This window comes from Pelodiscus sinensis, chromosome 5 (genome assembly GCF_049634645.1).
Source record: "Pelodiscus sinensis isolate JC-2024 chromosome 5, ASM4963464v1, whole genome shotgun sequence".
Taxonomy (NCBI): domain Eukaryota; kingdom Metazoa; phylum Chordata; order Testudines; family Trionychidae; genus Pelodiscus; species Pelodiscus sinensis.
Window position 1 is genome coordinate 52162204 of NC_134715.1, and position 16106 is coordinate 52178309.

General features: G+C 39.0%; 1 protein-coding gene across 4 annotated transcripts in view; it reads right to left on the reverse strand.

The window, feature by feature from the left end:
- Positions 1-16106, reverse strand: part of TTC29 (tetratricopeptide repeat domain 29) — a 209629-nt gene that overhangs the window by 174711 nt on the left and 18812 nt on the right. For all 4 annotated transcript variants that reach the window (XM_075929999.1, XM_075929998.1, XM_006133842.4 and 1 more), the window contains exon 5: positions 5216-5439. In XM_075929999.1, the coding sequence (XP_075786114.1) occupies positions 5216-5439 (224 nt within the window). The remainder of the gene's footprint in view (positions 1-5215; positions 5440-16106) is intronic.

A 16106-nucleotide genomic window follows, 5' to 3' on the forward strand; every position in this document is an offset into this window, starting at 1 on the left:
TTAAGAAACAGGTGCTGGCTTGCTATCTGGCATTACTGGACACTGAGCATGCCACTCATAACTGGCAGGTGTTGTTGCGCCCTGAGCTCCCTGTCATGAGCTGGGTGTGAGATACAGCAGCCCCTCTGTCAGCGAGAGCCATGGCCAGCACTCTGTTGAAGTGGAGATGGTACATCCAGGAGAGAGCTAAGCCTGGACCCTCAAGGGTTTCCAATTTGCATGAGTTAGTAGCACAGCTCCCATAGGGAGATAAGGCTGATCAGCCCAACCCACAGCAGCCGCCTCTGCTGCAGGGCATAGCAGTGTGGGGCTCCCCTTATAGTACCCTGACTCCCGATCAGCAACAGTTTGCTTGGTTCATGGATGGGTCTGCCCGATATGTAGGGGGTGCCCGGAAGTGGTGAGCCATTGCCCTCCAGCAAACCTGGAACATTCAAATGATAAAAGAAGGCACCAGTCAGCTAGCAGAATTGGTGGTCATACACCTTGCATGGAAGCAGGCAATAAAGCTGGGGGACGAAACATGCCTCCTTTACATAGATTCCTGGGCAGTGGCTAATGGTCTAGCAGTTTGGTCAGGACACTGGGCTCAGAACAATTGGCAAATCCATGGATGCTGGTCTGGGGTGCCACTATTTGGCAGGAATTGTGGGACCTCCGCCATCCCATAAAGGTACAGATGTCCCACGTAGATGCCCACACACAAAAGCCAGGAGAGGATGTAAAATTAAATGCAGCTGTAAATATCTTAGCAGCCGCGCGCTCAGTAACAACTGTGCCCGATTGAACTGAACTGTCTCTCCTGGCTACCAGGGCACATCAACAATTAGGACATGCAGGGGTGGACCACACCCACCAGTCGGCAAGCAGACATGGTATTCCTTGTACTAAGGATCAGGCTCGCACTGCAATCAAGCAATGTAATGTTTATTAGCAAGTAAAATGACAGCTGCCTGAGCTGCCTCCAAGCCACATTCCACGGGAGGATACACCTGGGCACACCTGACAGATGGATTATATTGGCCCGCTATCTAAATCAGAGGTCAAAGGCTGATACTTTGTCTTAGGTCAGGTCATCCTACTGAATAACTACCTGGAGTTGAAGAGATGCGAAGGAATAGACCTTTCTGTCTGTAAGGTCAAGAATCTTGGGAGCTTTGTCACTAGAAATGGTTTTATATGGTCCTGTCTTCCTGGATTTCTCCTATGCTGTATATCCCACTAGAGAGACAAGAGTTACATACGAGTACAGTATTCAAGTTTTTTTTTAAACAAATTAGTGCCTTTTATCTGCTCATTTTGATGATGAAGGTATACAGGCTGGAATCTGTGGATCTTGGAGAGAGTTATCTTTGTTTTTAAATCCTGACCCAATGCTTCCTTCTCAAAGTGTTTTCTCCCCATTCTCTTGGAAAGTATATTTCCCTGAGTGGTCTAGTAAGAGACAAATGGTGAACAAAATTCTTGTTGTTTGTGGGAAGAATAAAAGAGAACAGCTCTCAGAGAATCTATAAGGGACCCAAAATGGTTAATAAAAATAGGATTGGAGACTAACACAGTAAGACTGAGAGGTACAGAGGCTCAAGGATATCAGTATGTCTTAGGGGCGTTTAGTAGTACTGGTCTGGAAATCTCAGAGAGCCCTTTAAATAGATTAGTGGTAATCCAACAATTGGTCTACTTGGGGAATCCCTGGAAAGAGAAGGTCACCTTGGCACTAAGTGGTAGTCAAAGGAAAGGAAAGACTAATGGGTTGCCAACTAGGCATAAATTTGCAACTATGCTAAAGTTACTATTTTGTTCTAAATTGAGTCAATGAAAGGGCATTATAAAACAGCATGCAGATACCACCGAGTTACATCTCATTGTCATGAGTAATAATAGAGAAATAAGATGCTATCAGGGAAACTAGAACTTTCACTTACTGTTGATTAGCCTCTGTTAACTTTTCTTTCTGATGTTGTTTCCCTGGAACAGTAGAAATTATGGAGGGACAAATCTTTTTAGCAAAAATACTCACGGTCCACAGTATCTTACAACTAAATCTTTTCTGAAGTCCAGGTATCAACACATGCTTTTTTATGAATATTACTTTGGTGCACAATCATCTTCTGATTTCACCCCAAATATCATAAGCAACATAGCAAAAGGCAAAGGTTTACACAAACTGCTATGATACACAGAAAGGTTGCTCTGGCATTTATCTATCCTGTTTATTTATTATAAACTTACATTATAAAATCATAACACAGAGACATAGACCCAGATTTTTTTATTTTATTTCTGTCAACATACCTAGCAAAAAGATAAAGTAGCCCCACAGTACTTAGGCTGAGGTCATTATAACAATTGTAAACATACCTACTTACAGATGAGCAGAATCTGAAATATCAGCATCAACAATATCCAAGCCTGCACTTTCTCTACACATATCACCTGTAGATATGGTTCTGCCAATAGATATAGAAACTGCCATATTCTGCCAGTTTCTGCTTCTGGTTCTTCTTTTCATCCAGGGCAAAATAAATCCTGGTCAACTATTTCTTCTATAAACTGCAAGGGATAATATCTCTCTTTTAACTCAATTTTTAAATATGTGGGAGGTACTTAAATACTGTGAAGGGAGACAGATTCGATTACTAGAAAGACTCCTCTTGCATGATACTGCTGTTTGGTGGCTGATTTGGAGGAAGTTTGGCATTCTTGTAAGATCTGAATACCCACCATAATTTGTTAGAAAATGAAAACAATGAATATTCACTAAATATGAATAATGGTAAATGGTCTATAAAAATGTAACACTAGCAAAACATGCACTAATGCATCCCATTTTTGTATCATTGAATACATTTATATGGACAAATATCCAAACAATGTAGCTAAATGACTATTAATACTATATTTTAAAATACAAACCTACATAAATGTAAAACTAATTCCCCCATCCCTCTTTTAAATCTTGGTTAATTTTTAAATTTAGAAGATAATGTTATGCTTAGCTATGGTCCTTAAACAGTGAAACATCATATTAATTGTACAGGCTAATATTTTGTTACATTGTCTGCATTTCTCACCTGCTGTAAGACACACAGCCCATGTACTCTCCAGGGTCCCTTCATGGAGTTTGAATTTATTAATAAACAAATGAACCCTAAGTCAACATAAAGCCTAGTCTAAGTCCTTATTCTTAGGCTTCATGCTCATAATTCCTGTATCAGGATAGCTAAGATGGAAAGATTATTTTTTCATTTTGTATTTCTTCAAACTGGGAGGTAGCTTTATGAAGTGAAGATGACTTTATCCTCACTCCAGGACAATCCATTAACTCTTCTCTGTCTTAGGATCAGGAAGATTTCTTGACTCATCCAGTCTAGTCTACTGCTATTACAAGAACCACAATATACAATTCCATTCATAAGCTTATCAAACTTCATCTTATTACTACTTAGGGGCTGTGTCTACATTGGCATCCCTTTCCGGAAAAGGGATGCTAATGAGACACTTTGGAATAGCAAAATCCGCGGAGGATTTAAATATCCCCCGTGGTATTTGCATTAACATGGCTGCCGCTTTTTTCCGGCTTGGGGATAAGCCGGAGAAAAGCGCCAGTCTAGACGTGATTCAACGGAAAATAAACCCTTTTCTGGAGGATCTTTTATTCCTACTTTCAAGGGTTTATTTTCCGGAGAATCACGTCTAGACTGGCGCTTTTCTCCGGCTTATCCCCAAGCCGGAAAAAAGCGGCAGCCATGTTAATGCAAATACCGCGGGGGATATTTAAATCCCCCGCGGATTTTGCTATTCCAAAGTGTCTCATTAGCATCCCTTTTCCGGAAAGGGATGCCAATGTAGACACAGCCAGGATGTTTGTTCCACTACCTGACTAGAAGGCTGTTCCAGAATCTTAGCACAGTGTGGAGTTTGTTGACTATAATGACAATGAATTCAAGATAAATACAATGCTTTACAATTTTCAGTTTTTAAATAAAAAATATTGAACTATGGGAGAGCATAATATTAAAAATAAGTCAAAAGATTCTTTGATTTGCTCCTTAACAAAAAGTTTGCCATGTCTAAGAAGTTGAAACAAAGAGTGTTCCCTGCCAAAACTTTAGAAACCTTATTTTAAGTTTTCCTACCATAAAAGGTCAAAAATATTAACGGACACTAACAGAGTGTAATAGAAATCCTACAAAACGGGTTCTTGTAGCTATTATCTGTTTCAAAGCCCATTATTATTCTGAAGAATAAGAAAGAAAACTATTCGAAAGAATACTATAAATAGAATCTCTCTACATATAAACATTTTTTCCTGCAGGACGACAGAATGACATCATCATGCCGCCCAGCCTCCACCTCCACCCTCAGCCACTTGCTGGGGCCAGCTGCTCCATTTGTGCTGCTCCAGCTGCGCCACTGGTGAGGAGCTGCTGGGGCTGGCATGTCCAGCAGTGGGGAGTGTGTGTGTGTGTGCATGTGTGTATGGAGCTGGGGCCAGGGTGGCCTTGGGGCTGGGCCCTCCCTGGTGGCAAGGAGACAGGGGGAAGAGCTGGGGCTGAGTCGGCTTTGGGGATTTGGCAAGAGTAGCGAGCAGGCGGTGCATCACACTAGTAGCTTAGGAAATTTATTTTTAGGCATTAGTGAAAACATACTAATTTAGAGTTTTATCTTTACAAATTCCTTTTAATTCACAAATAGTATGCAATATTAGTATATCATGTTGTACTTGACATATATACAATCCATTTTTAATTTTTCCATTACAATTTCAACTACAATTAGCAGCATCTGTGTTTAAAAATATCAGGTTTATAAAAATTTGATAAGCATAAAGAATGTTTTCAAAATTACATTTCTCTAGTAAAGATAAAAAATAGTGTTAAAATCAAAAGATGAAAAAAAATAAAGAAACTATGAACTAGGTTATAACTAAGATGTTATCAAGGCTGTAAATATATCTCAAGATTTCTAGTGACATAATGCACTCTAGATGCTCCTTCCCAGTTTATTTCACAGACCCTCTTACTCTATCTGTAGCATCAAAATTCAGAGTTACCGATCATTTAGTCTATAAATACATCTTAGATGACTAAAGCTGAAATGTGTTAAGATGCAGTAATGTTTCAAATTCATACATGAAACAATTTAGAATCTTCCCTCAGGCACTCACTACTGCAGCTCCTGCTGTTCTGTTACCCACAATTCTCCCATTTACCTGCTCGTTGGGCTGCTTCAGCCCTGGTCAGGAAATGGTGAAGCTGATCCAGCTTATCAGGCTGCTCCTCCAGGGACTTATGCAGCCATATGGCTGACCCAGGGCCTGAAGCCTCCCTCAAGGCATTCCACTTCTGTATCAGAGTGAAGAGCTCAGAGAAGGACTTGTGATAACCCTGTCGCAGCATGTCTATGCAGATGTTCTTCTTGTATGAATTCCTGTAACTGGGAATAAGAAATGCTGATTTTAATCCTTTAAATCTGTATTATGTTCTCTACACTCCCTCCACATAATTAAAGACACTACAATGATTTTTCAAATGTAGACTTCAGCAGCCAACAAAAGGAGAGGTGACATATGATCCATTTAATCATAGAATTTTCTAAAACTAGCTCTTATATTACAGAATACAGCAAAGTAAGAATTTGTAAGTACTTCTACTGAAACAGCATTATAAATATTCTAGTGTTCTTCAACTGAAATCAGTCAGGATGGTCAGCAGAGTTAATCTATATATAAATAAAAGGAGGTGTTGGCATTATCTCCCTGAACCATCCTAAGTTCTTAGTTTGCTTAAAAACAGTGATGGGGAAGGGGGGGAGGGGAGGAGAAATAAGCATATACTGCATGTCTAAACAATGTACACGATAAATAGTTTTGCTGGAGGAAATGGTGGATTGGTATTTGTTAGAAACAGAGTAATTACGTATTATTTTGCCTGTGTTCAGTGTCTGATTTCACCTGGGATTAGTTTAGTAATACAGAAGTTTTATAGTTTCTAATTTTAAAAGCAAATGATGTCCACAGAGATACAATGAAGACTTTATATTAAAGTTATTCCACTGATAAACTTAGGTAAGATATCCATATTATAAAGATGCACAATTAAATATTTTCAAGAGACAATATATCTCGAGACATTATTTTTGGACATAACCCAAATACTTCTTTCAAGTGTTATGAAACATGATAGGGCCCAAAATGAAAAATCCTTGAAGCCAATGAGATTGCTTGCATCACTGAGGACATCTCCCAGAAGTAATGATTTGCAGGACTGGGCTCCTAGGCTATGTCTAAACTGCAGGAGAATTTCGAGATATTGGAGGTATCCAAAAATAGCTATTCTGCATCTTTTGAGTTCACCCATTATTTCAACATATAACGTTCACTGTTCCCATGCCCCTGTAAACCTCAGTCCATGAGGAGTAAGGGACATTTTGGAATAACGAGTTATTTCAAAATAAGTGCTGTACATACAGTGCCAAATTTTGAAATAAGCCATTTCAAAATAACATCAAAATAAAATACACAATTTGAGCTATGCAAATTGTGTATCTTATTTCAACCTTCGGTGCAGTGTATATACGCCCCTTGTGTTGAATAAAAATTACCTCTCTATCCCACTAAAATGACAAACCTCCAGATGACTATTTTGTTTTATATTGTACCACTGATGTTCCCAAACAATTTTACCCATTAAAATATTGCCTTTTTACTACCAAAATTTCAGACCCTATAAAAGAAAAGAAATTTTTTTGAAAACTGATGTTTACTGTATATTCATCAAGTCAGGATGAGGTCCACGTTAACCAATTTAAAAATAAGAATATTCTAACCTATAAACAACTCTTCTTTCTTGGTATTTCCCTATTCAGGATCAGCAACTTTTATAACCTTCTTCTTCGCTGGAAGGCCTGAAGATACCCAGTCCATGCACTAAGTCTTTGGTCTCTCCATTGGTTGCCTTCCTCTAACAATCATTGCAACAGTAATCCTACAACATAGCTCATACCAAGCAAGGCTAATCTTTCTCAGCCTACAGTACTTACAACCTTGTTTCACTTTCCATCAAGGAATGTCCAGCCATTAACCCACCTCAGCATCTTCATTTCCACAGTGGAAAGCATACTGATTCTTTTGCAGCTGGCCAAGTCTCTGTTACATACATTACTATTGTAGTTATTTTCCAGTTCTATACTAACATGTCCAAAGGGTACTCCAACTATGGGTACCCTCACATCACCTAATAACATTGTTAAACTATCCAGCCACATAGTTAGCCAGGCAGAAGAGTCTGTTTTATCTCTGGGACTTTCTTTCTGCCCCCCTCCATATATTACAGTTCTGCAGTGACCTGAAAGCCTATTTTTACCACCTCTGACTGAGGGACTATTTCCAGTACACCACTGAACATTGCACTGACCTAGAGGATCCTACCCTACCAACACTACAAGAAGAAGATTTCTACATGGACTCTTCCAATGGTCGAAATGACAGTTTGGACTTCTACACTGATTGCTTCTGCAAATGTGCACAGGCTGACATTGTGAACAAACAACATCATGTGACACACAACCTTGGCCATGCAGAACCCTAGGCTATCCATAGCCTCAAAAACAACTCTGACATTATAATCAAAAAGGCTGATAAAGGAGGTGCTGTAGTCATCATGAATAGATCAAATTATGAAAAGGAGTCTGCCAGACAACTCACTGACACCATCTTCTACAGGCCTCTTTCCTCTGATACCACTGAGGAATGCCAAAAGAAACTATACGATCTGCTCCTGAAACTGCCTGCTACAGCTCGGGACCAAATCTATACAAATACATCCCCTGTCTGGACTGATCCCCACTCTAAGTGCAGAAGGTGGGGGCCTGCAAAGACCTGAAATACCTTGCCTCTAAGCTCTGCTTATAAATCCACCCCCAAAGTCACAGATACGCTGGCTCCGAGAAATAACAAAAAGCTGCAACCACCAACTGAAATAAAAGAAAAAAACAAACCTTTTTTCTTGAACCCAGGAAGGAAGCACTTGGACTTCTTCCACAGGGGTAATCCCAAGCTCCTTTGCCACAAGAGAGTTTGAAAACAAAGAGAAAACAACTGCAGTCTCTGGTAACTGACCTCTTAGTCTGAGGCATGCAAATACACACACATAGACAGACCGACCTCTTGTTACTTTCCAGGACACAAGAATCAAATCATCACCTTAAACAAGTGATTTTAATTACAAAACAAAAGATATACTTAATAAAGAATACTTGGTTGCTAGATGTTACAGAGCAACTAGGAAAGAACAAATCAAAACACAAAGAACCATAGTCCTTTGGTCAGTAGCTTAAATGGTGAATAGGGGAGGGAAGGCATGGATTCACACAGAAGTTTAGAACAAACAACCCAAAATAAAGAAAAATACCCTGATCCTGACTAGATACACATTTCTTCCCTTTGTTTACTCACAATCCCTTCCTAATTCAGTCCACTCCCATGCCCTGAATTCCTTGGAGGTATGGTAGTCCTGCCTGGGTTTAAATCATCCTGTGTCTCTCAACTCCTAGATTAATGCTCTGACAGAGCAATTGGTAGCAGATATATATTTACAATTTAAATTTCAGTGCTGTATCCCATTGGTTCTTCTGGATTCCTGCCAACAACACCCCTAGCTACTTGAATTTCACCCGTTAGGAGGCCAGCACTCCTATTCATCACATCCCCAAATCCCCAACCAGGAGTATTTTATCTGCTACCCAAGATTCATAAACATCAGCACGCTTACAGAAGGATTATCTGGTTGACTCTTTCCTCAGACCCTATGATACCAGCTTTCCAAGCTACCTTCAAGACACCACTGATTTCCTGAGGAAACTATGGAGCATCAACAATGAAACACCATCTGGCCACCATGGATGTAGAAGCTCTTTACACCAACTTTCCTCACAACAATGGACTACAAGCTATCAGGAACACTATCCCCAATGATGTCACAGCACACCTGGTGGCTGTGCTATGTGATTTTTTTTCATCACCCACAATTATGGCACTATGACATTGCTGTGGGTATCCCCATGGCCATATGCCAATATTTTTATGGTTGACCTCGAACACTGTTTCCTCTGCTCTCCTCCCCTTCTACCACTTATGCTACAATGATGACATCTTCACCATATGGACCCACAAGGAGGAGACCCTTGAAGAATTTCACAGGGATTTCAACAATTTCTAACACTATCAATCTCAGCCTGGATCAGGCCACACAAGCGATCCACTTCCTTGACACTACAGTACAAATAAATGATGGTCACATAAACACCACCCTATATCGGAAACTTACTGACTACTAGTCTTACCTACATACCTCTAGCTTCCATCCAGGACACATCACACAATTGACTGTCTACAGCCAAGTCTTAAGGTACTAGATTTGCTCCAGTCCCACAGATAAACACCTACAAGATCTTTATCAGGCATTCTTAAAACAAATACCCACCTGGGGAAAGTGAGGAAACAGATTGATAGAGACTGACAAGTATTCAGAAACCAACTCTCTCAAGACAGGCCCAACAGGGAAAATAATACAACACCACTGATCATCACCAACAACCCCCAGCTTAAACCCTTCCTGTGCATCACTGATAATCTACAACCTGTCCTGGAAAATGATCCCTCACTCTCACAGGCCCTGAGAGCCAGGCCAATTATTGCCTACAGATAACCCCCTAACCTGAAGCAAATTCTTTCTAGCAGCCACACACCACACCTCAGGTGCATGCACGCAAGAACCTTACCCTGCAACAAACCCCGTCCACATATATATACTAGCAACACTATAACAGGTCCTAACCACACAAGCCACAACATCAGAGGCTCATGTATATTAGCCAAACTGGACAGTCTCTGTGACTAAGGATTAATGGATGCAAATCAGACATTAGAAATAGTAACACACATAAACCTGTACAGGAACCTTTTAACTTACCTGGTCACTCAACATGGATTTAAAAGAAGCCATTCTTCCGCAAAGGAATTTCACCACCCAATTACAGAAAGAAACTGTATATGAACAACTGCAATTCATCTACAAGTTTGACACTGTTACCCTGGGCTTGAATAAAGACATTAACTAGTTAACACATTACATCAAAAGCTATGAATTGGACACATCCAACCCACTTAATTGGCTTTATTACCAAAGGTCCCACAATTGTCAGATACTTGTTTTGCTAGGCTAACATGGCTATCCCTCTGAAACTTTGTAATTGTCAGTGGAGCACCCAAGTTTTAAAGTAAGCTATGTTAATTAACTGTGCTGATTATATTAACACAATACAAATAAAAGGCATTAATAAAAGGATCTGTTCTTCCACTGATGCATACTGATCCTGAATAAGTACTTCACCTGTGGAGAGTAATTGGGAGGAAAGGCAATCCCACTCACTTCAATGGAAATAACAGCAATGGTAAATTAATATATAGTAAACTTCCGATAATCCGGCACCTTTAGGACCCAGGGGATGCCAGATTATCAGATATGCCAGACTATCTGAAGGGAGGACTATGAGGGGTCTGGGGTAGGGGAGATGGGGGGGAGGGGGAGACGACGCTGCGGGACCAACCCGGCAGTAACCCGGCTGCTCTGCCCCGGGCGTCCCCAAGTCAGCCGCTGCTGAAACTGACCAGGGGCTGACTCGGGGAAGCACGGGGCAGAGCAGCTGGGGTGCTCTTCCCAGGGCTTCCCAGAGTTAGCCACTGGTCAGTTTCAGCAGCGGCTGACTTGGGGAAGTCTGGGGCAGAGCAGCTGGGGTGCTTCCAGGTTGGTCTCACAGCGCCGAGGGGACCAACCCAGCAGCACCCCAGCTGCTCTGCCGTAGACTTCCCAGAGTCAGCCGCTGCTGAAAATGACCAGCGGCTGACTCAGAGAAGCCCGGGGCAGAACAGCTCCAACTGTCAGGCTGGCTGGAGCACTTCCGGGTTCCAGGAGGTGCCAGACCACTGGATGCCGGACAACTGGAGTTTTACTGTACTTGAGCACAGTGAAGGCAGGGGGTGGGAAGGGAGAGAAGTGAATGCTAAAAGTAATTTAGGAAACAGAGATAGTCATCATTTTAGCAAATATATGAACTATATTTGTAACTAGTCAAAGTCAAATTAAGATAATTTGCAGACCTCATCATAACTATGTGAACATTATACCAAAATATATACAATAGCATAAATTTGCCCAAGCCAGGTATGTTAATGTCATTAGACAAATGCATTTTACTTACCGTATTTTCCGGCGTATAAGACGACTTTTGATGTTAAAAAACATCCCCCCAAAATCGGGGGTCGTCTTATACGCTGGGTATGCGGCTTTGCAAAGCCTTGGGGGAAGCCGGCGGCGACGCATCCCAGGCACGCCTGAGCTGCCCCGCCGCCGGAGCCCCTCCGCGGCTTTGCAAAGCCTTGGGGGAAGCCGGCGGTGGGGCAGCTCAGGCGCGCCTGGGATGCCTCGCCGCCGGCTTCCCTCGAGGCTTTGCAAAGCCGCGGAGGGGCTCCGGCGGCAGGGCAGCCCAGGCGCGCCGGGGCTGTCCCACTGCAGGGGCGTCCTCAGAGGCTTTGCTCCCGGTGTCCCTGGTCTGCTGGAGAAGGTCCCCAGCAGACCAGAGGCACCGGGAGCAAAGCCGAAGCGGCGACGGGGTGCCGCGCTTCTGAGGCTTTGCTCTGGCAAAGCCTCAGAGGCGCGGGACCCCGCCGCTGCTGCGGCTTTGCTCCCGGTGCCTCTGGTCTGCTGGGGACCATCTCCATTAGACCAGGGACACCGGGAGCAAAGGAGGCGGAGGGGCGCTGGGGTATAAGACGAAACCCTATCTTTTAACTAAAAAATTAGGGGGTCGTCTTATACGCCCAGTCGCCTTATACGCCGGAAAATACGGTAAGCTGAAAGCCCATTTTCTCAAATGAGCAGTATCATACACATGCAGGATGATGTTAGTGGTGTAGCTACAATTTGTGTCACCAATTTTCTAGCAAAAGGCTATACAAAATTAACTAAAAGAAACTACTCAAAGAAACTAAACAGCTTGAGTGACATCCTAGTATTTAGTATAGTAATTCTCAAGGGATGATAATTGTATAACTGTATACTGTCTCAATAAAAAGCCTACCTACAATAACAACATTTCAACTACAGTATAATAAAAAAACCCGTAGTTTATATGACAAAGTTACTCTTAAAAGGTACAGAGAGGTAACCTTGTTAGTCTGTAACTTTAAAAACAACAAGTAGTCCTGGGAAAAAATCCACTTCTTCAGATGAGCTTGTGAGGAGAAAAAAGCTTAAAAGACAGACAGTTCTGCATTGGAGCAGTTTAATACTTTTGACCCTTTAATTAGTGTAAAGTATTTATAAACCACAAGTGACTGATCATGCAGGAATTATAATGGTCTTATATTCACATTGCAGGGATAAATTTGATGAATGTAATCATAGGATAATGAGAGAATTAATACTGAAATTGTTTCCATCATCAACATAATTCCTGTTGAAAATTCCAGTGTTCTTTCTCCCAAACACAGTAAAGCATGTTATTTTTAACACAGATGTAGTGGAGATAAAGGGAGGCAATATTCTGATTATATTTTAAGATGAATTAAAGATTACTTATAACATAATTGTTTATAATAATACCCTAGCATGTGTTTCATAATAACATTATAGTGGACAGGAATAAACAAAGATATTAAATCAAATTGATCATGTTTTCAATAACTGACCATTAGTTATCATTTACATAAGATATCTTGCACATAGTTCAATGATTTTTTTAAAACTACTTCTGAACTTTTACCTGACGATTCTCTTTTTAAGAAACAAATTCATGTTAACCTTAGTGAATCTTGCTGCATAGTAAATTGTTATTAGTTAACTGTAAGATTTATTTGTCTACATTCCATTCATTCTGGTTTTAGGCCTTCTGTCAATATTTAAGCTACTTCAAGATTCACAGAGAATCAAGTAGGAAAAAAAAGAACTTACATTCTAACTGTAAAAACAATTTTCCAATAGGTTGAATGGTCTCTGGGGGCATCTACTGGAAATTTGGCAAAACTGCAGTCAGCTCATGTTAATCAATTTATTTCTAATGCAGCAACATATTTACCACTGAAGAGCAAAAGAAAAGTACAAATGTTGGGTCAAATACACTGTAGGGATAAACTGAAAAAACTCAGTGGAACTGCACTTCACATACTGATAATGAATACAACTACTGTTTGAATGTCACACAAACAGAATGACATCCAAAACGTGCCCACAATACATGCACTGTTTGATAAGCAATTATATTATGTGGTCTTAGCAAAGGATAAGCTTGCATTAATCTTTATCAGATAATTCATAAACTATGTTTAATTGCTAAGACCGTAATATGAATAATCACAGGGTTTTGCTTTCCTGGCAAATGATCAGCATAGAAAATGTGTGAAGAAAACCCAAATACGATTTCAGAAAGCAGTTTTACAATTTTTTTTTTACTAAATTTAGAATATAAACAAGCATTTAAAAAGTTATTTTCCTAGCAATTCTTATATTTGCTTTTATTTTTAGACAATGCAGTTTATTTTGATTTTGTTGGTTTTGTTTCTCAATGTATTGAGTTCAATAGATTAAGGTCAGAATTCTTAACACAAATCTATACAATTCCAAGTCTATCATTTATCTGTCCATATATGCTTTGATATCTCATTAATGGGAGCCTGATGATGTCAATGGATTATCTATTTAGGTAGGATAAGGAGAATATTGGGATTGAAATCTACTGGGTAGAGCTGACTGGGAATTTTGCTCTTAGCTTGCCCTAGAAGTTACTGAAATACAATATTTCATGGTTTGATTTTCAAAGTATTCAGCATTTGCAGAAGCAACCAGTAATTTCTGAAAATTAGGAGATTACATTGTAGTAGCTATTTATTTTGCATTACATACAATATAAAGGTTATTTTAATGCTTCTTATGTTATCACATAACAAAAAACAACCATGGATATGTAATTTAAAAGGCACTATTACTGTTGAAACACAAAGATATTTTAGTAAGATTTCAGATTTCCATGTAAAGTTAAAAGGATTATAACTTCTATATTATATAGATATTTATATCTTTTTCTCTACATAAAAAAAATAATTAAAAATGCCTAAAGAAATGATTTTATAATGCTCACACAATACAGAATGTCTGGTTGGAATCTACGAGTCTTTTCCAATCTGCCTGAACCAGTATAAAAGTAACTCAAATGAGATTCATAAATTGGACCAATGGTACAAACTCAAGGAATTTGTAGCAAATGGCCTCAATCATGGTATTTTTATTGTTAATCTATTTCTATTCTACTTTTAAAAGAAATTTAATAATGCTCTGAATTCAATTAACCAGATTTTTTGCCTTAGCTCTCATGTGTCCTTGCAACAGATAGTTCGTAAATATTTCACATTTGGTAAACCTATTTTTTATTTAACTTTGGCATTTTAAGAGGCTAAAAAAATTACACTTGTATTAAAATATTCATATTAAAATATATATCTTGGAAGAGCTGCTATTAATGGTCCTGATTCCCCTATGGCTCACACCTTGTGTAATCAATTACACCCCAGCAAAGAGGGTGAAAAATACTACCATTCTCATTTGATAACATTTCCATGTGAAGCCTCATATGCCTAAATGTTTGGTATTTAATTAAAAAAAAAACACACAAGAAAATGTCATCTGGGAATATTTTTAAACAGTCCTCTGTAGTTAGTAAAACACAAATTTATATGCAATGATAATATAGTTTACAAAAGAGGCATAATTATTATAATGTAACACTGCACAGTGTATTACTTATGCTGACTTCACCATACACGCACAAAAAGACGAAATAAAGTATTTTATCATAACTGAAAATTATAAATTGGAAAAAAATGTTTTTTGATCTTGTTCAGAGTTTACTTTAAGAATATTTACTCTTTATACTTTGATGTTGACAATTTCTGTTTTAATGGTTATAAAGCTCTAAGTTTTTGATTCTCAAACCTATTATCAGTAATTATTCCCACTCCATAATTTCCTGCACGTATAGAAATTTAAATAGATAAAATGATTAAAAATAATCATTGCTATTATCCATTACAATTATTTTTAAAAAAATCTTATTTTTTCTAAGTTTAATTAAACTATATTCCTCACACCTAATCAGGGTTTCTTTAGCATACGAGTCAACATCTGACAATAAAATTATACAGATTAGTACCCAAAATCCTGAAAAAAAAAAATCAAGATTTTTGCTTGTTAAAAATAAATTGTTAAAAAAATCCATTAAAAGTTTCTATATTTAGATATGCTTTGAAATTTAGGAAGCATAGGCTTTTGTCTATATGTTAAGCATATACACATACTTATAAATAATGAACATGAGAAAACAGAACTGCACCATTAATATTTACCCATTTTTTATTACTGCTTATGATACATAATTCATTTGGAAAATCCATAAAACCCCAAATTCGGCACATTTAAAATCTCCAGGATTCCACTCTAAAGATTGAAAAGGGAAAATACTTATAAGTCAATTATAGGCAGATCCTAAGAATGAAGAATAAAAGTACTTTTTATAGTGCATTGTTGAAGATACAAACACTTACCTAAATACTTAACCAAAAAGTAGAATTATTTCAGTGATTTAGTCTGACCACCAATACATATGTAGCACTGAAGTATTTCAGTGATTCAACAAATATCTCAGACTGAAATGCTTAAAGCCATGTCAGTCTGAGATAAGACCATGCTCTCGCAAATCACAGAACCATTCAGCTAGGCCTCAAACTAGCAATGTACTTAGACCGTTACCTAACTTCAAGCATATGTGTAATCTTACTGATTTAAGTGGGACTATTCACATGCTTAAAGCTAAGCACATCATAAGTGCTTTACTGGATTGAGGTTTACATGGCCAGTGTACCCCATTTATTATCACTTGATGATGGAACTAACCCAGTGTTATTTAACTAATATGAGAGGGCCTTTCCCCTTTCACCCTAGTTCCTCCTGGCTACTTAAATTATTTCCCTATCATTACTTACTTTAAAATTGCAG